General features: G+C 46.4%; 2 protein-coding genes across 4 annotated transcripts in view; both read left to right on the forward strand.

The window, feature by feature from the left end:
• Positions 1 to 25,386, forward strand: part of COL26A1 (collagen type XXVI alpha 1 chain) — a 228,148-nt gene that overhangs the window by 31,685 nt on the left and 171,077 nt on the right. For 2 of the 3 annotated variants that reach the window (XM_034752568.1, XM_034752570.1), the window contains exons 2-3: positions 1,411 to 1,533; positions 21,788 to 21,891. In XM_034752568.1, the coding sequence (XP_034608459.1) occupies positions 1,411 to 1,533; positions 21,788 to 21,891 (227 nt within the window). The remainder of the gene's footprint in view (positions 1 to 1,410; positions 1,534 to 21,787; positions 21,892 to 25,386) is intronic. The other variant, XM_034752569.1, reaches the window with a different exon arrangement.
• On the forward strand, positions 9,058 to 9,428 carry RPS28 (ribosomal protein S28). The gene has a single exon (XM_034752571.1). The coding sequence runs from the start codon at positions 9,070 to 9,072 to the stop codon at positions 9,277 to 9,279; it is 210 nt and encodes a 69-aa protein (XP_034608462.1). The 5' UTR covers positions 9,058 to 9,069; the 3' UTR covers positions 9,280 to 9,428.

Consider the following 25,386-nt stretch of genomic DNA (forward strand, 5'->3'; position numbering starts at 1 on the left):
GGTTTGCCGGGCAGCCTCCAGACCCTGCACCCCCGGCCTGCGCCCCCGGCCGGCGCTTCCCCAGCGCAGCTGGAGCCCGGGAGGGGAAGCGCCCAGCCGGGGGCGCAGAGTCTGGGGGCTGCCCGGCAAACCGTGAAGCTGGTAAGGCAGCCCTTTTCGCGTGGCTGGGAGTGGGAGGGAGGAGGGGGCGGAGTTAGGGCGGGGTTGAGGCGGGGAAGGGGTGGAGTTGGGGCAGGGCTGGGGGTGGGAAATGGGCGGGGCCAGGGCCCTGTGGAGGGTCCTCTTTTTTTATTTGTTAAATATGGTAACCCTAGTAGTGACAACACTGCAACCCCCCCAGGGTAAAACATCCGAAGGCACCATCCTTGTTCACCAAAAGCTGATGGCTGTGAACAATATGGCACCAGAGCCTTTTCTGAAGGGTACCTGCTACCTTAAATAGAGAATCTTTTTGTGGGCGTCTTGTGCCTGCAAAGCTCCCTCATGTATTTTGAGCATGAAGGTTACCTTTAGGCTCAATTTGGGCGCCTCACACTGCTCTCCCTGATTTTTGCACTCCGGACAGGTAGGAACGTCAGGACTCATCCGCTGCCTCTGTTCAGGTACAAGAGCAAAAATGTGGGCACAGGTTTGGCGAGTGTAGATTGTGTTGGCAAAAGGGAGGCTGCCTGGTTGGATCTAAACACCCATTAATGAGATTTTTTTTTTTTTCTTTGAGTGGGGATTATTTGAATAACAATTATATTCACGAAGATTAAAAGCAATTATCTAGAGGACAAGGAGGATGCTCTTATCAAACCAGTAGACTGGGACGTGGGAGCCCCGGTTTCAATTCCTGGCTATGCCACAGGCTTTCTATATGACTTAATCTCTCTGTGCCTCAGTTTCCCATCTTTAAAGTGGTCTCATGCTACCTTTGTCTTGCCTCTTTAGATTGTACACTCTTTGGGGTCAGCAACAGTGTCTGTACAGCACCTTGCAGAAAGTTATTAATAGTAAACCCCAACTATCTGAAAATGTTAAACACCCAAAGTGTAAGGAATTGTTCAGAGTGGAAGGGAGTCGGGGGGGAATAATGCCAGAAGTAATGGGATAAAATTAAGGCAAGTAAAATTTAGGCTGAATCTTTGGGAGACTATTGGAAAGACCGTCCTGAGTCTCATCACTTTTGATGTCTGAAAGGAGACCAGATAATGCACTGTAGGAAATTCTGGCCTCTGGGGAACAGACAAGATGGTGTATTAGGTTTCTTCTCTCTCTAATTTCTTTGATTAGCTGGTGCAGAAGATCTCCTTGAGACAACATTTTGAGGATTGCAAATGTTTGGGTAAACATAGCTAGCAGTAGACTGATGTATGCTACTAAGCTTGCTGCACTACTGGGATTTAAAGTGTCCTTTTTTCTTTGCAGGCACTGGTGTCACTACACAGTTACGCGGACAGTTTCCTGTCAAGTGCAGAATGGCTCGGAGACCGTGATCCAGAGGGTTTATCAGAGCTGCCGGTGGCCAGGACCTTGTGCCAACTTAGTGAGGTAAAAGCCCTTAACGTCTCATGTTGTATATTCAAACTGCGGACTGGGCCTTGCACTTCTGATTCAGTTAATGGGTTCCCAGAGATTATGGGATAATGCAGGGATGATGAAAGTACTTGATGCTGGGAGCCAGATCTTGCAAGGTGCTCAGAGCTCTTAATTCCCATTGACTTCAGAGCACCTTACAAATTTGAGCTCTCATAAGGTACTCTTCATCCACAGGTCTCTGTGACCTTTACAGAGGTGTGGTGTTCAATATCCCCACTTCACAGATCAGAAACCTCAGCACAGAGGTCGTGACTTGCCTAAGGATTCTTGACTTCCAGGTCTTTGTCCTACCTGCTAGACAATTCTAGTAATCTATTGTGCTGCCTGGCCATCTGCAGCCTTAAATTAGCCAACAAAATGAATGGAATTATTTATCGCCACTTTGTTACCAACAGCTACAGAACAGGGTTTGAGATAATCTCAAATTTAGTAATGAAATGTCTTGATGGTAATGTAGGCAGAATATAGTTCCACCCTCTTCAAAAAGCATCCATCAAATACTGAGCTTCACCGATGATAGTATTCGTTGGGAATTTTAATTTTTCACCTTGCTGTTAATGCTCTTGGTTCTCCGTTTTCATTTGGCCACTGGTCAGTCTTACTCAATTTTCATTTATGTGGTTTGGTGTTTGGTCCTATTTCAATGACTGCCTTACGTGGGACATTTTATATCTTACATTCTTGTGACCAAACTTCTGCTGAGGTTTTAAAATTTCCCAGACCTACCTTTTTTGGTGCTCCATTCCTCTTACGAGTGCATGTTAGCCTTTAAACACAGTTTTAAAAAAACTTGCCAAATTCTTGCCCATTCTTCTTTTTAAAATGTGAATGAAGCTACACTGCTAACAAATAATCAATCATGTTATTGGATCAACATTCTATCTACATACTTGTAAAGCTACTAATTAAGTAGGTATATTCATTGAAAAGAAAAATGGTATAAAATTGATGTTTATCTATGAAAATTCTAGCAACTATAAACCCAGAGTTTTTTTTGTTTTTGTTTTTTTGGTGTTCAGTTTTGTGACATCCTAACTTGGCTGGATGGTTTTCTGTCTTAAGTAATTTTTCTAATAGCCTGAAAACTATTAGCCTGAATTGTTCTGGCTGCTTATTTGAGGACAGTGAAGAATAGCAATGGAATGATTGGCAAGAGAAAAGCTTAAATTAAGAATGCATAAATTTAAAAATGAGACACAAGGTGGCTGAGGTAATACCTTTTATTGGACCAACTTCAGTTGGTGAGACAGAGAAGGTTTTGAGCTTACACAGAGCTCTTCTTCATGTCACTAAAGACTGAAGAGACCTGAAGGTCTCTGTGTAAGCTCAAAAACTTCTCTCTCTCTCTCTCACCAACAGAAGTTGGTCCAATATAACCTCACCCACCTTGTGTCTCTAATGTCCGGGGACCCACACCACTACAACACTAAATTTAAAGATGTCAGAAGCCTGGGCACTGAAATAGTTTGAGGTTACTGACACTTAAGATCTCAGTTGGGAGCTGCCTCTCTGAGATGTAACTGCCCAATAGGAATGCCAGGCATCCGATTTTCGACTGGAATGCCTGGTTGAAAAGGTTAGCACCGCTGACCAGGCCATTAAAAGTCTGGTCAGCGGTGCATCAGGGCTAAGGCAGGCTCCATGCATGCCCTGGCTCCCGGAAGCAGCCAGCATGTCCCTGCGGCCCCTAGGCGCAGGGGTGATCAACGAAGCTCCGTGCGCTGCCCACACCCTGAGCACTGGCTCCGCAGCTCCCGTTGTCTGGGAACCGTGGACAATAGGAGATGCAGGGGTGGCGCCTGTGGGCTCAGACAGCGTGCACTGTGCAGTGCTACTGGCTGCCCCTGCGCCTAGGAGCCGGACATGCCATCTTCTTCTGGGAGCCATGTGGAGCCAGGTCAGACAGGGAGCCTGCCTTATCCGTGCGGCGCTGTGGATTGGGAGGCGCCTGAGGTAAGCGCCGCCTGGCAGGAGCCCCAACCCCTTCCTGCACCCCAACCCCTTCCTAAGGTTGGAACCCCTTCCTGCACTCAAACTTCCTCCCACAGCCTGCACTCTCTCCCACACCCCAATCCCAGCCCTGAGCCCACACTCAACCCTCTGCCCCAGCCCTGAGCCCGCTCCCACACTCTGAACCCTTCTGCTTCAGTATGGAGCCCCCTCCTGCACCCCAGAGCCTGCACCCTAGAGCCCCCTCCCACATCCTAACCCTTCATTTCTGGCCCCACCCTGGAGCCCACAACCCCAGCTGGAGCCCTCACCCCATTCCAATCCCCTGTCCCAGCCTAATGAAAGTGAGTGAGGGTGGGGAGGGAGAGAGAGAGTGGGGGTGGGGCCTCGGAAAGTGGGTGGGGCAAGGGCAGGGCCTCAGGGAAGGGGCAGGGCACGGGGGTGGGGTGTCAGTTTTCTGCAATTAGAAAGTTGGTAACCCTACTGCCCAATTGCTGGCCTGTGCTTCCAGGACATGGACTAGAACACAAGAAAACTCTGTCCAGATTGGCCTTGAGCCATGTTACCTATTGCTTTTAATTAACAATTTCATGAAATTGCCTTATCAGGCAGAGATTCCTCCAGGTAGAAACGGACCAGAAGATATATTCTGACATGAACACTGAAATGCTACCCCCCATCTCTACTGCAATTTGGGGAGAATGCTAGATTCCAAACTGAGTGGCTGGAATGCTTCTTAGGTCACCGTGATACCCTGTGCACTAGGTCATACATCATACCCACCCAGTTTCAATCCTACTGGAGGCACAAAAGACACCTAAACGAACTGAGGCTGTCCCTGGCTCTCTGTTTCTTGAGGACCTCCAGAAGGGGGCTGACAGAAGGGACATGAGCCTACTCAGTTACTGACAATGGAAAAACAGGACTAGCGCACACCTGCTCCAGGTGGCACATTGTATTCTCAGTTGAAGAGGTCACTGCAGAGAAGGAACGGTTTTGAGAACAAGTGCCATGTCGGCAAAGCCCCTGAGATTCAGAGATGGTAGCTGATGGAGAGGTATCCATTATCTCCATCCGAGGTGCCTCTATTTTTTTAATTGGTTGCATTACTTTGGTTTTTTTTTTTTTTTTTTTTTGGTGGAGGGTGGGATGATCTCTTATTTACATTTTGATTTTTCACAAGGAGATAAAAGTAGTCCCTGGAATCAATGGATGCTGACCATTGCCATGAGACAAGAGTGCAACCTTTTGTAACCTAAGCCCAAGAAATGAAGATCAGCTTCTTACAGCTCTCCCTGGGTCACCTGTTACGCTGCCTGTCCCTTCAGTTGAACGGAATTCATGATGTCTATAATAGCACCATCTTGTGACTCCCAACAGCATAATTTCCAAGGCAGTTCTTAGTGCAGCTCTAAAGTGCTGGCTGAATTTGTGACCTTTTTAGCTGGACAGCCTCATCAGGCAAACAGGCTGGCCTTTGGCCAGGACGTCTCTCAGATTGGGAGTGCTCAAGTCATATGATTGGCGCATCCATCTCTGGCTATCTTGTATAAACTCAGATTTCCTCTTGAACCCGGCCCTGGTAAACTTCTGTGCATCATTGAGACTATGCAGTTGGAGGGCACTCATTCATCTTCTGGTGGCTCTTGTGTTGTGGAACACTATTTAACACGGGCAGACCCAGGCCCCTGCACACTCGAGCAGCCCCCAAGCCCTTTCTTTGTGGCTTGACAGCTCAGCTTGATTTCACAAAGAGACAGATCTGAATCCCAGAGAAAGCTGCTGTGAAGAGCTGCACGTTTGAGCGTGAGCTTTGCTTGATGCGAAAGTGTCCAGACATCTGGGAGTAGAGTGCAGGCCAGTGGTTTCCAGTTGTTTTTGATGAGATCCCATTTGTCCTGGTTGGTGGTCTTTCCAGTAGCGGAGTCTCTCTTAAAGTTGCGCTCGCGCTCTCTCTCTCTCTCCATAAAATATCTGAAACAGTTTGATGCCCAAGGACTTAATCAGTAATGATGGCCTTTGCTTCACTGCAGGTTTAATTTGTACAGTGTTGAGTTCCCCGTCCCTGTTTGCTTTCTGTTGTTCCTGTATCTCTCTGCTGCGTTGATTCTTTCTTTCTTTCTTTCTTTCTTTCTTTCTTTCTTTCTTTCTTTCTTTCTTTCTTTCTTTCTTTCTTTCTTTCTTTCTTTCTTTCTTTCTTTCTTTCCCTCTGCTATTATTTAACACTGTAATCTGCAGGGTACATTCATCACCCTTAGTGATGCTCCTACTGGAGCAGCACCAGTCCACATTCCTGGCTAATGCATGGGGCTGAACACACTCTGCAGGTTAGCTGTATGGAATCTCAGCAACTAGACTGGCCGCAGTGGGGACGTACTGTGTTGTGTGGGAAGCGTCATTCTTTCGGATGAGACATCAAAGAAAGATCTCTTTTGTTGTGCCTGGCAAGTGCCTAGGTGGGGGGGGGGGGAAATAATCTTTCTGATTTAACCACTATTGTAGTGCTAAGAAGATCCTCACATCCATGGTACTGGGTGAAGAAGCCTTGTTTGTATTGGCAGCTCAGTTTGGTCTCCCGATCGTTGTGCTGCCCATAGAGTGCTTCAAGAGACCTTTTCCAAGAAGGAACTTTTATAAATGAATTAATAACGAACTAAAGGGGGTTAATGTAATTAATGCAAATCATCAGGGGTTTATGGAAAATAGATCCTAACTAACCTGATTTTTTTTTTAATGAGATTACAAGTTTGGTTGATAAAGGTATTGACATAAATATGTAGACTTGCCTAAGGCTTTTGACTTGGTACCACGTGACATTTTAATTTTAAAAAACTAGAATGATCTAAAATGAACATGGCGCACATTAAATGGATTAAAAACTGGCTAACTGATAGGTCTCAAAATGTAACTGTAAAACGGCTAAATGTGAACATATACATCTAGGTACAAGGAATAGAGGCCATACTTGCGCGATGGGAGACTCTGACCTGGGAAGCGGTGACTCTGAAAAAGATTTGGGGGTTGTAGCAGCTAATAAGCTGAAAATGAGCTTCCAATGTGATGCTGTGGCCAAGACAGCTAATGTGATCCTGGGATTCATAAACAGGGGAATCTCAAGTAGGAGTTAAGGGGGGGTTATTTTACCCCTGTATTTGGCACTGCCGCAACCACTGCTGGAATACTGTGTCCAGTTCTGGTGCCCGCAATTCAAAAAGGATGTTGTTAAATTGGAGAGGGGGTCAGAGAAGAGCCAGGAGAATGATTATAAGGCATGTTTTTAATCCTTTAGCGATAGACTCAAAAGCTCAATTTATTTAGCTTAAAAAAGAGAAGGTTAAGGGGCGACTTAATTACAGCTTATATGTACCTATATAGGGAATACATATTTAATAATGGGCTCTTCAGTGTAGCAGAGAAAGGTCTAACACAATGCAATGGCTAGAAGCTGAAGCTAGACAAATTCAGACTGGAAATAAGGCATATATTTTTACACTGAGAATAATTAACCATTGGAACAGCTTGCCAAGGGTCATGGTGGACTCCTCATCACTGACCATTTTAAATCCGGATTGGATGTTCTTCTAACATCCTGCTCTAGGAGTTATTGTGGGGAAGGTCTATGGCCTGTGTTATAAAGGACATCAGACTAGATGATCAGGATGGCCCCTTTTGGTCTGAAAATCTGTGAATCTGACAATACTGGACTCAGTCATTCACACCCCTGCTGACTGACATCTCCTCCTTGGTCTTTCGGCTTCTTCCCAGTGATCCCTGGCTTCAGCCTTGTGCAGTACACCTTAACAGTAGAGACACCTCTGTCTATGCCCTGTCTGAGACTGTGAGGATGGAATGAGGCTTCAGAAACTCTGTATCCTTTAGTACCATTCTCTGGAGGTTGAGGGATTCTTGTCTCTTTTGGGATGCTCTGTGCAAAATTATCCAATACAGCAAGGAGTCTTCTTAAACAGAGAAAACAGTAAAGAAACTGTCTGCATATCACACTACTGTGAATACTAGGCAGAGCCCAATGAGGTAGGCTCCCCTTGGTTTAGTTACAGAGGAAAAACAAAGGCAATCTAGAAATAAATCCCCTCTCTGTTTCCTGGTCAGTCTGACTGCTTCTCTCCCTGCTGCGTAGAGAAGTCTCTCTATCCCTCCTCTGACCTGCTTATCCAATTCTAGTTGTCAGAGCTTGTTACCCTATCAGTGAGAAGTTATATCATTTCCATGGGAGTATATGATCAAGAATACCATCTGGGGCAAAGCCCACAGTCTTTGTGCCGCATACAAAGACTATTGTCTCCCCTTACCCCTGGGAGGTTTCCCCACCTTCTGGTCTCAGGCATCTAGCACTTCAGAAGCCATTTTTACCTCCACCTCCCTAGACGCATGTTGCCAGTCAAGGTGACTTGACTCCCGATCTGCATGTACATTGGTTTTGGTTGTAGGAGTTAGATGGTGCCCTCGTGCTGAATTGTATCCAGTTTCTGTCTCGGTGGCCATAGAGGTAGCATGGATTTATCCATTTTCCCTTGCCACGAATAATAAATTGATGTAAAAGGAGTGTAACAGCAGCCCAAGTAGTGATGGGGACCCATCTCTAGTTATAAGGAGGAAGCATGGGTAGATTTGATTGGAGTGATGATAGGGGAATGGAGAAAACCATTAAGCAGATAGCAGCACAGCTCTGGCTTTTTTTTCTATTTCTCACAGCTGTGTCTTGATACAACCATTTCATCTTCTTGTTTACAAGTAATGAGCCAAATCTGGCCAAGCTTTCATTCCCTCGATGTCCACGATGGGGAGGTTCACTAGTAGAAGCAACTCCTGCCAAAGAAGAAGGCGTCTCTCAATTCTTCAGTGACAGCTGAGGGGGGCATTTCGTTAGCGATCCTGCTTCCAAACAGATGTCAGTGTGGCCAGACAGAGGTTTAATCCGTTTCCTGTCACCCGTTCAGATGCTACGTTTCTTTTCCTTCTTGCACAAGTTTTGGACCAGTGCCCAGCATTTGACAGGGAAGTATCTGTACGATCCCCAGTATAGCAGCTCGGGGCGTGTTGCCTTTTGCTATCTACTCGCTTGCTCCTGGGAAGCTGGCAGCTGTGTTTCTTTTGCGTGAGCGTTGTCATCTTGGCTCGGATGGGATGAGCTACTCTGTTCCCACCTCTACCCTAGACTCTCTATTTAGCTTGGAGGCCTGCATTGCTTTGGTGCTGTCTTTGCTGTTGGCTTTTCTCTCAGCAGAGCTCTCTGCTATAAACTTTCTCCATCTGAGCCATGCCATTTGCATTTATGCGTGTCACTGCGGGTGCCTAGATGTTGTGACACCAAAGGGCAGATGGGCCTGGTGGGCGCACCTGATGTGCATATCCATTAATATCCCATGCATCTCTTGAGAAGTGAATAAAGTTGCCTTATTGGGTTGCGTCAGTAAACGATTCCCTGGGGTTCAGCCATCCCGCTGGGTCTCGCGATAGCTGGGGTTATATAAAGGCGTGAGGGGGCCTGCCCCTCACCCCCCGTTCGCAGCCGCCGCCATGGATACGAGCCGCGTGCAGCCCATCAAACTGGCCCGGGTCACCAAGGTGCTGGGCTGGACGGGCTTGCAGGGCCAGTGCACCCAGGTTCGTGTTGAATTCATGGACGACACCGGTAGATCCATCATCCGGAACATAAAGGGGCCTGTCCGTGAGGGGGATGTCCTGACGTTGCTGGAATCTGAGCGTGAAGCAAGGCGATTACGCTGATCTGCATGCTGCAGCTCGATGGCAAGCCTGATGCGACTACCATTTCTGATTTCCTGTAATGAAGAGGCGACAGTTCATACCTACTCCGCTTGACTTAGTGAAGAGGAATGTTGTGTTTCAGAGACTAAAATAAAGGATTTTTTTCCAGTTTAAAAAAAAAAAAACCCATCAGCTGTGCACAACTCCCATCGAAGCCGGTGGCACCTGACGTTTGGCCCTCCCCCGTGTGACGCGTGTGTTAGGGCTCCAAGGGCTGCACTAGGTTGATTGCTTCAGAGCAGTCAGTGCCCTAACTAGGAGAGGCTCTCCCCAAAGGCTGATAGAGAAGGATGGTCTCGTGGTTAAGGCACTGGATGGAGACTTAGGAGATCCTGGCTCTGGCACTGACTTCCTGTGTGACCCTGGGCAAATGGCTTTAACCTCAGTTACTCCATGGTAAAATGGAGTAATACTTCCTGGGTCTTGTTTATGTTGTAAGTAAGAGACTGTCCCAAACCACTATATGCATGTACAGTGCCTAGTGCAGCAGGGTCCTGATCTCGGTTGGGGCCTCCTTGGGTATATCTACACTGCACTGTAAGCCCTGGTGCTGATTCCAGTTTTAGCCCAAGCCCCTTCCATCCACACAGAAAATAGGTTTGACTTGGGCCAAGACCCCCCTGGATTTGGGCCTGCTAAGGGGGAGATTCTGAACCGGGTCAGAACCCAGGCATTTTGCAGTATGGATACAGCTCAACTCTGGGTCGCCAGACTCGGGTCTGGAGAGTCGGCCAATGCTATCCCACAGTCCCTTGGGGCTGTTTCCCAACCTTTCAATTCCAGAACTTGCCACTCACTTCCCAGGATCTGGAAGCAACCAGTGGTGCTAGAACAATGCTTATAGAGGGGAGGGGAGCTGAAGGCGGAAATCATGTACTTGGGCTGTGTAGCGGGGTAAACACCCGTTCCAGCCCTGAAGGGGTTGGAAAAGCCCTGCAGAGGGCTGGGGCTGTGTAAAGGGGCAAAACCCTGGCTGATTGGGGAAGTGGCTGCAGCTGGGGCCACGCCCCAAACTGAGCCACTCAGCCTTATAAGGAGGCCAGGATAGTCAAAGCAGAGGAGTCTTCCTCTGACAGGAGAGAGAGACAGGCCTGGCTGCAGGGAACTCACCTGGGACCTAGAATGAGGCAGGGCTGGGGAAAGGCCTTGAGGGCTGGGAAGCCCTAGGCCAGCAACTCCCCAGGCTGCAGGGCCTGGTCCTAGGCCCATATAGATATTGGGGTTGCAGAGGGGCAACCTGAGGGTGGGTAAAGGCAGCCAGTCCAAACCCCTTGTTGCCTGTGATAATTGGCTGATAGACTAGCCCCTGCGCCCTGGGGCAGACTGCAGATGGTGACTGTCATTAGCCAGGACTGAGGTGACATTGGGATAAGGGGTGGGAGTTCCCCTGAGTGGGGAGACCCAGAGAGAGAATGGGGTACTGCCAGGGGGGCAGTACCTAAGCCAAGGGCACCAGGGTCCAGGAGGGACACGGGGGCCAACAACAGGCAGGACACCTGGCCTGCCGAGGGTGCTCCGGATGCTGGTGAGCTAATTCCCGAGATGACCAGCAGGAGGTGCCGCAGGGGTGAGTCCATGCCTGATTACAGGCTGTTATTACTACTTCAAGCTGAGGGGTGCTGCTGCACCCCTCGTTCCAGCATCTATGGAAGCAATCTCCTGGTTCAAATGCAGCTGCTCATCATTTAGCCCTTCATTTAAACTGGAAACACAGATGCCACAGTACTGCCACTGCTAAAGCCAAGTGCTTGCAAGGTGGCGAGTGGCACAGAGCAAGTCAAATGACCTCAGAGGCCTGGGCGAATACTGGCGAGGCTGGTGTTTGCTATTGCTCATTCAGCAAGGGCTACATCGGACATTCTAGCTCTCGAGTAGCGCAGCGTATCATTGTCAAGTGCACAGCAGATACTGGGGGTATAGTGTATCTGGGAAGCCAAGAGGTTTTAGACCGTGGCCAGGACAGTCTGCCTTTCCTACAGCTACTTCACCGTCCCAGCAAACGTTTCCAAAATGTACAGTTTAGTCCTACTAGTCCCTCCCCCCATGACTGAGCAACATCGTCTGTCAGGTGCCCTGCTTCTGGGGAATGCGGGCGCAGCAGCCTTGCATCACAGCAGATAGTATATCTCAGGCTGAGAAGATGGGCCCTTTGACATTGCAGGGGGCATTTAAGTGCCAGAATGAAAGTACCTGATTTTTAGAGTTTAGCAAGGACAGTTGGGCCCAAGCCCTTGTGAAAAGTGCTGTTAACCCATTGACGAGAGCTTTACTTCTACCTCCGCCCCCCTGCACCGCACCCAACCCTGGGGGCAGGGAAGCACCGCTTTCAACACCATGTCTGGTGATGCCATGCTGGGGCATTATTTCAGACTGACCTCTATTGATGCCCTTTCTGTAGCACGTCAGGGGTTTTGTGGGATGTCAAGAACAAATTCTGTCAGACCAACCTAATATCCTTTTTTGACAAGGTAACAAGCCTTGTGGATAGGGGGGATGTGATGTATATCGACTTTAATAAGACTTTTGATACTATCTAATGTGGCCTTCCCATAAACAAACTAGAAAAATATAGCCTAGATGAACCTACTATAAGGCGGGTGGACCACTGGTTGGAAAAGCATACTCAGACTAGTTATCAATGGTTCACAATCAAGCTGGAAGGGCATATTGAGCAGGGTCCTGCAGGGAGCTGTCGTGGGTCAGATTTGATTCAATACCTTCATAAATGATTTGGATAATGGCAGATAGAGTACGCTTATAAAGTTTGTAGATGATTCCAAGCTGGGAGGGGTTGGTAATACTTTGCAGGACTGGATTAGAATTCAGAATGTTCTTGACAAACTGGAGACAATGCAAAGTACTGTACTTAAGAGGGAATAATGAACTGCACAAATACAAACTGGGAAATGACTGCCTACGAAGGAGTACTGCAGAAAAGGATGTGGGGTTACAGTGGATCACAAACTTTGAGTTAACGGTGTAATATGGTTGTGGAAAAAAGCGAACATAAGTCGGTGATGTATTAGCAAGAGTATTGTAAGCAAGACATGAGAAGTAATTCTTCCACTCTACTCGGCACTGGTAAGGCCTCAACTGAAGTATGGTGTCCAGTTCTGGGTGCCACACTTCTGGAAAGATGTGGAGAAATTGGAAAAGGTCCAGAGGAGAGCAAAGGTCCAGAAAACATGACCTATGAATAAAGATTGAAAAAATTGAGTTTGCTTAGTCTGGAGAGGAGAAGACTGAGGGGAGGCCGATGACAGTCCTCAAGTATGTAAAAGGTTGTTACAAAGAGGAGGGTGATAAATTTCTCCTTAACCACTGTGGACAGAACAAGAAGTAATAGGCTTAAATAGCAGCTAGGGAGATTTAGGTTCAACATTACGAAAAACTTCTTAACTGTTTAAAGTAGTTAAGCAATGGAACAAATTATCTAGGGAGGTTGTGGAATCTTCATCGTTGGGTTTTTTAAAGAACGGGTTAGATAAACGCTTGTCAGGCCGGGTCTAGGTAATAGTTAGTCCTACTGCAGTGCAGGGGACTGGACTAGATGACCTCTTGAGGTTCCTTCCAGTCCTAAGATTCTATAATTCTATGTCTTCTATTTCGATACAGATACAGAGCAGGCCTGACTCTGCTTGTCCCATTGTACATGACATGACCACAGACGTAGACGGTATCTTCAATATCTTACTTTAAATGTAACTTCCATAGCTTGCTGATCAATGAAGATCATTCTTGCTATTCAGTAATCTTGAACACATGCAATTTTTTTTTTTTTTAATGTAGCAACTCCTTTTCCACCCAAAATGGGGGACACCATCTTGGTGAATAACAAGATTATCTATTTTAGTTATGTGAGTGTGTAGCATGTGCCTCAGTTTCTCCATCTCTAAAATCATAGAATCATAGAATATCAGGGTTGGAAGGGACCTCAGGGGGTCATCTAGTCCAACCCCCTGCTCAAAGCAGGACCAATTTCCAACTAAATCATCCCAGCCAGGGCTTTGTCAAGCCGGGCCTTAAAAACCTCCAAGGAAGGAGATTCCACCACCTCCCTAGGTAACGCATTCCAGTGCTTCACCACCCTCCTAGTGAAATAGTGTTTCCTCATATCCAACCTAAACCTCCCCCACTGCAACTTGAGACCATTGCTCCTTGTTCTGTCATCTGCCACCACTGAACAGCCGAGCTCCATCCTCTTTGGAACCCCCCTTCAGGTAGTTGAAAGCAGCTATCAAATCCCCCCTCATTCTTCTCTTCTGGAGACTAAACAATCCCAGTTCCCTCAGCCTCTCCTCATAAGTCATGTGCTCCATGGTGGTGATAATGACACTGACCTCCCTTTGTAAAGTGCTTTCCGCTCTATTGATGAAGAGTATAGAACAGCTAGGTATCTATCATTATTTTCTATATCAAGAATCTGTTATGTGATCAATAGAGTTGTGGGTGTACATCACGAAAGAATTTGGCCCATACTTTAGTGCTTATGCTCAGCCAATAATGTTTCTCTAGCTGGCATTGCCTCTTCTGAAACTGGGAACCCCTCTGTCTCCTTTCTTTGCCCGTTCAACTGAATAACTCCTATGGACTGATTCAATGCTTAGAATTGCTATTTGAAGTCCCTTTAGACAGGAAACGCTGATTATGTGTTAGTCCCATTATTTCTCTGGAGGCTGTTAGGTCACATACTTGGAAATAGACAGCCCCTTTTCCCTCCACATACATGTTACAGCAGGATGAGCAGTTCCTGGAGAGCGCGATCAAGGCTTTGAGTGTCTAAGTGATTAAAGCCCGGACGTGAAGCCATATCGCTGGGTTTGTGAAGGGGGCAGGTTGTCGTGCGTTCGGAGGGGAATTGGTCTCTGTGTATTACCACGTGTAGTGCTGGCCAGGTAAGTTGCTATGGTGAACTCCATGGATTATAATGCTATGTGGATCTAATTTACCTGTTAGCACATAGGACAATAACTCTGATAGAATAATGTTGGCAGGTCCCTGCTTCATCTCCCAGCACTTGCTGCGCTAGAATTTGGCTCATCCCTTCTGTATGCAATGTCTGCCACACCTTCATAATGCTGGCAGTCTGGGAAACGTCAATGTTTAAAAAGAGTTATGCTTGCCTGTGGCTGGCTGATTCTTTCTAAAACCACCCCCATCCATCTACTCCATCATAACTGTTTTGGTCTCTCAGTCCCATATACCAACTGCTTTTGCCAGCCTTAAGTTGTCAAGTTACTTCACATGCTTCCAGCTTCTTCACAGTTCTTGCTTGAAATTCTGTTGTAGGCCAGATTCTGACCTCAGTTAAAGTGGTATAAAACCAAGGAAAAACTGCACCGACTTCATGGGGAGTGACCCTGGATTTTCACCAGTGGGACTAAGCAATTTGGGGTAGGGACTGTCAATTACCATGCGTCTGTACGGGGCTTAGCACAATGGGGCTCTCAGTTCTCCTTACTGATCTACCAATTTCCCTGGCTGGCTGGCTGGCTGACCTGGTTGAAACCTATTGGCCCTACCGCAATGTAGATGTAATGCTAAAGAGAACGGAGTCCTGGATTTCTTGGTTTTTCAGACAGTTTGCTAGTTTGAGAAGCTAAGTTAGTTCCACATCATTACTTTGAATCTGTCTAGTAAGTGACATTGGAGCCTTTTAGTTTTGGGACTTGAAGATGAATGAATTAGTCCTTGAAGGATTTCTGAGCTCTCCTTTGGCACGACTCAGAATGGCTGAGAAAGTAATGCTAACAAAGACTGCTTAGCTTGTGATGTGGAAGCAAGTCTGACCCCCGCACCCGCACCCCTCCCGCCAGTTATGTACAAACAGTTTTGTTTATATGTGTAAAAAATAAATAAAGCCAAACAAACGGGAAAGGTATTTCCTGTGTGTGAAAGGCTGTTCTGTTTATGCCACAGCAGTGACCGTCACTCCTCTTTGACCCGATTTGCTGAGGATCAGATTCAAGCAAGTTACACACTCTCCTTTCTTGTGTCATGACTGGCTGTTGTACTCAGCAACACTTCTTTATGAGCAAGAGGAATGTGCCTGTACTGGGACGTGAGACCTGCTATGGAAATACTCCACTCATATCCTCTTAATAGCTTGAACCTCCAGTATTAAGAGCTCCGCTACCCACAGCCAATTGGTTGATCATCCTCCCTGTATTCCCAGTCATAATTTTCTTCAGATTCTCTTACTCGTGTATCCAGATCCATTGGTTCCCAAACCTCGATCACACACTGGGAAGCGCTGTGGTCTACTAGTAAGAGGTCGATACTGGCCACTCTTGGAGACAGGACAGTGGGCTAGATAGACCACGGGTTTGATCTAGTCTTCCAATTGCTAGCATTGTTAGTCTTTGGGTTCTCTTCCAAATCCTGCCACTAACTTGCTGTGTTATGGACAAGTTGCTAAACTTTGCCCGGTTTACCCTACTATAAGTTACTTGCATCCCTTGCAGGTGAGTTGTGAAGCTTGGCAACTGATTATCTGTAAAGTGCTCTGAGAACCTTCACGTAAAGGAGTTATGCAAGTGCTATGTTACCATTTTGATGTTCACTTGCGTTGGCAGTGCCAATGAATGCTGATGGTGGCACATGCGTTATTGACACATGAGGGCAAAGCTTTTACTGTGCTTTCCTTGACGTGGCTGGATTGACGTGGGGAAAACCACTGTAAATAGCTTACATCATGGTCTAAGGCAGGGGTCGGCAACCTCTGGCATGCAGCTCGCCAGGGTAAGCACCAGGGCAGGTTTGTTTACCTGCCGCATCCACAGGTTCGGCCGATCGCGGCTCCCACTGGCCACGGTTCGCCGCTCCAGGCCGATGGGAGCTGCTGGAAGCCGCGGCCAGCACATACCTCGGCCCGCGCTGCTTCCTGCAGCCCCCATTGGCCTGGAGCGGCGAACCACGGCCAGTGGGAGCCGTGATCGTCCGAACCTGCGGACGCGGCAGGTAAACAAACCTGTGCGGCCCACCAGGGTGCTTACCCTGGCGAGCCGCGTGCCAGAGGTTGCCGTCCCTTGGTCTAAGGAATCGTGCATAGGACTGGAACTTGAGACTTGGGTTCCAATCCACTCTGCCACTGACCTGCTGTGTGACCTTGGGCAAGTTCCCCTTCTGTGCCTTGCACCCTTTTGTCTTGTCTATTTCAACGATATGCTCTTCAAGTTTAAGGTAGTCTCTTGTAATGGATACATATATTTCTTAGCACGATGGGGTCTCTATCTTGATTGGTTACCTCTAGTCACTACTGTAATACAAATAACTAGTGCCTATACTTGGTCCTGACTTGCTTAGGATTTGACCCAATGTATTATACTCTCAACTTAAAATAAAGCAGCACTATCTGAGGTTTACCAGTATGGAGCACACAAGATTTGAGTTGAACTGGTGAGCTAGAGGGGAAAGGCTCCCTAGACAATTACCAGTCCCTTAAGCCCCATTGCACTTCCCCCCCATCTCTCCAATTGATGTTTCTCCACAATTTTCCTCCTCGTCCAACTGATAAGTAGCCTCCAAGAGTAAAAACTACTCTTCTGTGTCAATTGGCTAGTGAGTGGTTGTAAAGTGAACATTCCCCTCTATTTGACATTAGTGAGGCCTCATCTGGAGTACTGTGTTCAGTTTTGGGTCCCACACTACAAGAAGGAAAAATTGGAAAGAGTCCAGTGGAGACCAACAAAAATGATTAAGGGGCTGGAGTGCATGACTTGTGAGGAGAGGCTGAGGGAACTGGGATTGTTTAATCTGCAGAAGAGAAGAATGAGGGGGGATTTGATAGCAGCCTTCAACTACTTGAAAGGGGGTTCCAAAGAGGATGGATCTAGACTGTTCTCAGTGGTAGCACATGACAGAACAAGGAGCAATGGTCTCAAGTTGCAGTGGGGAGGTTTATGTTGGATATTAGGAAAAACTTTTTCACTAGGAGGGTGGTGAAGCACTGGAATGGGTTACCTAGGGAGGTGGTGGAATCTCCTTCCTTAGAGGTTTTTAAGGTCAGGCTTGATAAAGACTCATAGACTCATAGACTCATAGACTTTAAGGTCAGAAGGGACCATTATGATCATCTGGTCTGACCCCCTGCATGCTGCAGGCCATAAAACCGTCCCTACCCCTTCCCTGGACTCTGCTGTTGAAGTCCCCAATCCTGTTTTAGGTGACTTCAATTGGCAGAAACCCTCCTGCTAGAGATCCCTGCCCCATGCTGCGGAGGAAGGCGAAAAACCTCCAGAGGCTCAGCCAATCTGCCCTGGAGGAAAATTCCTTCCCGACCCCAAATATGGCGATCAGTAAGACCCCGAGCATATAGGCAAGAGTCTCCAGCCTGACCCCTGTCAGCCATTATACAATTTACCTACCATTTCTTGGTTTTCCTTGACTACTATGTTTTACCATTAAACCATTCCCTCCATAAATTTATCTAACTTAATCTTAAAACCAGACAGGTCCGTCGCCCCCACCGTTTCCCTCGGAAGGCCGTTCCAATATTTCACCCCTCTGACGGTCAGAAACCTGCGTCTAATTTCAAGCCTGAACCTCCCCACGGCCAGTTTATATCCATTCGTTCTCGTATCCACATTAGTACTAAGCTGGAATAATTCTTCTCCCTCCCTCGTATTAATCCCTCTAATATAGTTAAAGATAGCAATCATATCCCCCCTCAGCCTTCGCTTTGTCAGACTAAACAACCCAAGCTCCTCTAGTCTCTTTTCATACGACAGGTTTTCCATTCCTCTGATCATCCTAGTGGCCCTTCTCTGCACCCGTTCCAGTTTAAGTTCATCTTTTTTAAACATGGGAGACCAGAACTGCACACAGTACTCCAAATGAGGTCTCACCAGCGCCTTGTACAACGGAAGCAGGACCTCCTTATCCCTACTAGATATGCCTCGCCTAATGCATCCCAAGACAGCATTGGCTTTTTTCACCGCCACGTCGCATTGTCGACTCATAGTCATCCTGCGGTCTACCAGGACCCCTAGGTCCTTCTCCTCTTCCGTTACTTCTAACCAATGCGTCCCCATCTTGTAACTAAAATTTTTATTAGTCATCCCCAAATGCATCACCTTACACTTTTTACTATTAAATTTCATCCTATTCCTGATACTCCAATTCACAAGCTCATTCAAGTCTCCCTGCAGGATATCCCTATCCTCCTCCGAATTTACAATGCCTCCCACCTTCGTATCATCCGCAAACTTTATCAGCCCACTCCTGCAATCGGTCCCGAGGTCAGTTATAAATAAATTAAATAAAATGGGTCCCAAAACCGAACCTTGAGGCACTCCACTAGTAACCTCCCTCCAACCCGACAGTTCACCCTTTAATACGACCCGCTGCATTCTCCCCATTAACCAATTCCTTATCCACCTCTGGATTTTCATATCGATCCCCATGTTTTTCAGTTTAACCAATAATTCCTCATGGGGTACAGTATCAAACGCTTTACTGAAATCCAGGTATATTAGGTCCACCGCATTTCCCTTATCTAATAAATCTAATAAATCCGTTACTTTCTCAAAGAAGGAGATCAGATTCGTTTGGCACGATCTGCCCTTCGTAAAACCATGGCTGGGATGATTTAGTTGGGGATTGGTCCTGCTTTGAGCAGGGGGTTGGACCTTCTGAGGTCCCTTCCAACCCTAATATTCTATGAAAGTACTCTGACAATGGATCCACACCCTGCTCATTCTACTACTCTAGCCACTACTATAGTCTTCACCATCTTGTGATGTAGTGATATAACATCACGTTGTGTGGGACATCAGACTCTGATGCAGTGTCATGTGATGAAGTTGCAATGTTGTCTTGTGATATCGTGCAAAGTCAGACTTTATTCGGTCTGAATCTGTCCAAGGCTTGCTAGCAAGAAACTGGACGGCGCCATGAACATCCAATTCCTTCCAGGAAATTCAGGATGCATGGTAATGCTAACGGAACCCCAAATCTGTCATGTCCCAAGAAGTACCTGACTCCTTTTGTTTTGAGGAGTCAACCTACAGCTAATTCCGGAGTACTGTGATGATTGCCAAGATTCTAGCCTGGCTCAAGCCACTCTCCGCACTTCATAATGAGGTTTTGAGAGAGTTTTAACATCTTGGTGTTGGCAAGAACCACGATTTGAAATTGCTGTGTACTTGGAGACGAGCTGGCTCTGGGCACTGGTAATGGGACAGAGGCTTTCATCTCCAGGTCAAATACAGCTGAGTTGTTAGTGACAAAGTCGTAATCTTCTGACTGCTGGTTCAGGGCTTAAGCCAGGCAAGATGGGCTTTGGGCTGCCAGTACTGGACTCTGAGTCAGGAGGCCTCAGTTCTGTTCCTGACTCTGCAAAAGATGTTCTATGAGACCCTTAACAAGGCATTTAATGTTGCTGTGCCTTAATTTTGTCATCTGTAAAAAAGGACTGCGGGCCTATCTATAGGTTAGGCTTGGTGAGAGGCTTATCTCCTTATTGATACCTGTGGACGGGAAGTGCTGTAGAAGTGTGAAGAACTAGGTGAAGTTACTTGGCTCTGTTCAGCCCCGATTAGACAAACTTCTCGCTCATAGTTGGCATGCTTGCTGGCAATTCAGCGGCGAGGCCAAGGACTGAATGGTCCAGGGAGACTGAATTATTCTCCCAGGTCAGGGTTGTGGCATGTTGGTGAGGGAATTTGTGCTACTGCTGCTCACGCAGTGCCTGTCCTGTGGATAAATGGAGAAAACTTGTCCGTCTCCAGAGTGGGCAATTGGCATAAATATCGCTTACGTGCTTAGAGTAGCGGAGACCCCAACTTGTGTTCAGTAAACGAAGGGGCACCCCTTGCTGGTATGCTTGCATTACGGCTGCTGTTAACAAATTAACCTTACCATTTGTATTGCAAGACCTTTTCTGATATGATCCCACACTGAGACCTATAGGAATCAAGGTTGGTTCTCATTATTTAGTGCTCCATTTGGTGACATAAGCTCTTCTTGGTTCACCTTTCTTCCACGCTCAAGCATACAGTTCATCCTCCAATCATGATCATACCAAAAGTGCAAGGGACTTGCTTCCAATGCCCGATTGCCTGTTTAATCAATTCCAGCTCTTGTTCTAAGGCAGAAATCCCCTCATCCCAGCAGAGGGCAGCCCATGCCAATAGAGGGAGACTGCACGTTCCTTCTGAGAATCACTTTCTCTGTAACTGGCCCTGGGTATTGCAGTACACTAGAGTAATACTGGGCTTGGTGACAGAGCTCCACCTACTGGCGTTTTTAGATATTGCAAGTCACAGGCGGTTCCTGATGGAATGCTGTACGTTTTAAGTCTGTCACATGGTGTAAGTTTCCCTAAAAGAATCATAAAAGCCACAATGCAGAGTTCCTTAGACTCCCCCCCCACCCCCCAGTCTCTCCTCCTACTGGCCACGCCCCAGTTCATTGTATCGGAGTATAAATGTGAGAGCAAGTTTATAGAATATAACTTTTACACATGTTAAAACCTTCCACCGTGTTCTCCTGAAGCTTCTTAAAGAGTGACAACAATTACTCCAGCTAATGCAGGGAAACCTAATTTGCTGAATATATATATATATTTTTTGACAGGGCCAAATTTTCAAAAAAGAAGCTCAGGATTTGCATGTAGTTGCATATATAAATTTGCCTGTGGCAATAACATGATTGCACACGTGTGTCAGGCGATGGTGTGTGCAAATCACTAATTGTGCATACAAATGGCTATCAAGACTATCACCAAATATATGCACTATGATTTGTATTGTAATAGTGCCTAGATGTCCCTACTGAGATCAAGGCCCTGCTATGTTAGGTGCTGTGAGAGAGAACCTGCCTCAAAGAGCTGCTTATAGATGACTCCTCCTTTCTTTGCCTTATCCCCATTTAACAGATGAGAAACTGAGGCACAGATTAAATGAAGTCACAAAGAGAGTCAATGGCAGAGCCAGGAATTGAGCCCAAATCTCCTGGATCGCATTCTGGTGTTCTAACCACAAGATGATCCTTGCTCATTTTGGTGTGTGCAGTCATGCTAATTGTATGTCCCAGTGTCGATACACAATTTGTGTCTCCTATCTTTGGCCTCCCTTGTTGCAAACTGATCCTCTGATATTATGGTATGGAGAAATGTAATGTATATGTGGGACTGTGTTTAGTGAATATCTACCAAAAAAAAGGAAGAGGAGTTCTGGGAAATATTGGGTTTGGCGCATGGGGAGTTAAATACACATGCGCTTCTCTTGATCCCTCACCCATTCACGAGCAAAGCCATTGAGTTCAGCAGCGAGTAAGCACAGCAGGATCAAACCCACAACATGCCGATTCCCTTACCCAAACCCACCTGGCAACTTTGTATGTTGTTGGATGTTGGGATAGTCCCATGCGTGGGAAGAAATGGCCCCTCTGTACAGAATGGGTCAAACTGGCAGTGATGCTCTGCAGGATGGAGAGGTGCAGTTTGCTGACTTCTCGTTTGTGTTAGTTACAGGACTCTTATCAGGCCCACGTACAAAATGTCTTACCGAACGGTGACCACCCTGGAGTGGAGGTGCTGTCCTGGGTTCACAGGGAGTAACTGCGAAGAGGGTAAGTCAACTGGAAATCTGTATCTCTTCCCACAGAGTCTTGGTGGGACAGGAGGAATTGGATTTGGGTGAGTTTATTTTGGCTGAGTTGCTTTTCATTTCCTTAGTTCACCATATGTGGGGTGTTTTTTTTTTCTTTCCCCCTTCCAAAAAAACTCCATTAATGTTAATATGAAACCCAAACACAAATTTTTTGTATTGCGAGCCAAGTTCTAAAAGGAGAGCATGGCAGGTGAGTCTGGAAGCCATGTGTATGCCAAGTGCTCTTTCAGAAACCTGCAGTGGGTAACAGAGTACTCAGCCGTGACCTGGGCATGGAAGTTTGCTGCTGGTGGATGGCAGTGATGAATTTTTGGTTTGATGCTCCCATTGTGCTCTCCTTCAGAAAACATGGATCCTGCATGCAAGCTTGTCTCATTAGGGGAAATGTCCTTCATGTTAAATGCAGGCCTCTTTTTCCCCCCACGTCCCACATGTATTTTGAGATGTATCTCCATTTTATTACCATCGATTACTGAGGTCAATGAAATTGAATCATGAACCACCACTTATAGGCTATTAAGTTTATGCTAAAGAAATTGAATCATTCATCTTCTAGAGCTTCTTTATTACTGTGTGTTCCATATTTAAGCCTGGGAAGGTTAAGAGGTAGACCTGTCTATCTAAAACAAAGCTGTGTCCCCAGAGACTTAGTAACTGAAATTACTCACTGTCCTCACTACACGTGGATAATTTTTAGCTTATACCATACACAGCACAATTCAGAGTTTCTGCATTTGACATCAGATCTGTCACATTCAAGAAAATTAGTTCAATTTTTTTCCAAAGGAAGAAAGGAAAAGGTTTTCCTTTTTCTCACCTGAACTGAAGAGGAATGTGATTTTTCTCCTTCACTTTCTCTAGTTTATCTGCAGTCTCCAGGGTTTATGAATGTGCTGCGCTTACGCATGTCGTATCTCTGATACAGGATCATCAAAACTCAAGTCTTGCTATGAACGTTGTGTGGATACAAGGGGGGGAAGGCAGACTGGTTAACCTGGGCCCTGGATTGACATGTAATTAAGGTTGGGATTGGAGTGAGGGCCATTGGCTGTCAAACGAGGAGTTATCCAGGAGTTTTCAGTTCATCTCATACCAGGCATTCTGTGACCATGTCCCGCCACAGGCAGCCCTGGTTTGTTTGTGCCATTAGGTCATGGCATTAAGCACACCACAGGACACTCAAGAGAATCTGTAAACTATAAATTGTCCTGTGAAAGTTGCAGTAAACGGAGAGCGTGCTCCTAAGCTGGTCACTTTGTTGCTGTGGAAATAGTAGCCTCCCAAACCTCATGGAAATCTAAACCTAGTAAAGCTACCACAAATCAAGCCCTGCAGCTCAGCTTCTCATATCAGCAAGGTACTGAAGAGAATGAGTCAGAAAGAGAAGGCCTGGAATGCAGTGAAATAATGGCCAAAGGTCAGTTTGGTTTCTTAACTATTGAATGGTGGCATGGAAGTTTATGCTAGACGTGGCAAAGGACCAGTTATTGGCAACACACCCAGCAACGAAGGTTCAGCCTGGTACAGAGTTCAAATTGAGCTGAGCAGCCCCTCAATAGATTTGCACAGATGTAAGTGATTACAGCTTCGTAAGTAATTCCATAGATGTAAAAAAGAATCCTTCTCCATTCCTCTCTGCCATATCTGTCTCGGGAGAGTTAACGGGAGTAGAAAGCCATAGACGCTTGTTTTGAGAGTCGGCAAATAAGACTGAATACTCATGGGAGCAGGTCTGTTGAACGAGGTGACAATTTTATGTAGCCACTTCTCAGTGTAGAATGTCCCTTTCAGGCTTAGATACAGTGTTCCGGAGTGTTGACAAGGGGAAAGTCAGTAGCAGCCTTCCTTTTCCCCATGTTCACACTCTTTTTTTCAAAACATCTGGAGCAATTGATAATCCCAGCTCCTGAAAAATGAACCCCTATCAGTAGAACTGAGAGTTGCCACTTCCTTTCTAGCAATGGTGTTGACCCTAGTGGCTTGTACTGAGAAATAAGAGTGAAAATCATCTGCTAAAAGGGACATGAATTTAAATTCATTTCTCTTTATCTGCTATTGTTCCAGTAATGTTAGGTGTCAGTCTCGCTAATCTCTTTCAGTTGCAACTTTCTCTGTATTTTCAGTTTTTGCTTAGTACATTTGACAGCACTTGGTAGAGGATCGGTTTCACAGTTTCCCCATATATAGTCAGTTTCCTATGGGGGGGGGTATACGTGTGTGGGGAACAACAATCCGGGACAGAGAATGGAAAAAATGTGATTAGGAAACTGCATGCATAAAAAAACAATTTGAAAAAATGGTAATTTGATGTTCTTCCCCTTTTGCTTTTATTTTTTTTTTTACTGTCTCTTTAAATCTGTGAATGCATTTTGTGCTTAGAAGTTAGTGTGGCTGCATGAGTATAATTGGGGGCAGAATTTGCTTTGTTTTTTTTAAGGTACATTCTGACCAAAATATGAAAGTCCTGTCCCTCAGATAACCACACTGTACTGCTCCATCTGGTCTTATTTAACATGGATGGTGAACAACAGTGACCACAACTGATGGTCCCAGCCTTCCACTTGCTTAAGAGGAACTTTGTTTCCCTTCTGTGTCTGGAGGCTGCGGTCTCCTTTCCAAGTGGCACTGCCTTTTCACGCCTACAGCTGATTACAACTATAGAAAATTAGGGTCAAGCAAAATAATTGTGAGGCAGTTTGGGGACCATATTTGTGGGTGGTTGGCTTGGAGAATGAGATGGTGAAGCGGCATGTTTTAGGGTCCTCTCTTTAGGCCCATAGTGCCACTTTTCAGTGCAAGGCTCAGAAAGCCCCGTCGATTTGCTCCTGTCTTAATCCACAGCAAACAACTACAATGCCAATCCCACTTTTTATGATTCCTGAGTGGCTCCTCCAGAAACACCAATGTGGCCTCTCCGGTGAATGGATTTTTATTAGCTTCCTTTATAAAAGGATTTTGTCTTTATTTCTTTCCCATTTAAAGGATGGGAGGACCCAACTTCAGTAATGTCTGCAGCACAGCCACCCCCCACAAACCCAGGACATTAGGGGAGCAGTGATGGCTTGTCCTTGTTCTCCCATGGCTGGGCCTGGGTTTCTCTTGCGATGGGGGAGCGTGGGATGGAAGGCTGGTTCGGCAGCACTCCGAATTTCTTGAGGTGCTCTGGTTGTCACAGCCTTCTCTCGTTGGACGTCTGTCCTCCCCCAAGGCGCTCCCTCTCCCCCGCAGTAATGTACTGCACATTGAGGGAATGAACAATTGTTAAACTCAGTAGAGTATTACCAAGTGTCTCGACCTTTAGCTAATCGGTTCAGTTTGAGAAAGTAACCACTTAACTATCACCAGCTGGCGGGCACCAACTTAATGCTGATGGCTGCAGATTGTTTGGATTAAAATTTATCTCTGGAATTTAACTCTTGCATTGCAGCTGACAAAGAAGAATCTCAACTTTAGG

Source organism: Trachemys scripta, chromosome 18, assembly GCF_013100865.1.
Source record: "Trachemys scripta elegans isolate TJP31775 chromosome 18, CAS_Tse_1.0, whole genome shotgun sequence".
Classification (NCBI taxonomy): Eukaryota; Metazoa; Chordata; order Testudines; family Emydidae; genus Trachemys; species Trachemys scripta.

Bases quoted from the DNA above. Each gene is read 5' to 3' on its own strand.
- RPS28 (XM_034752571.1), top strand. From the start codon at position 9,070: ATGGATACGAGCCGCGTGCAGCCCATCAAACTGGCCCGGGTCACCAAG.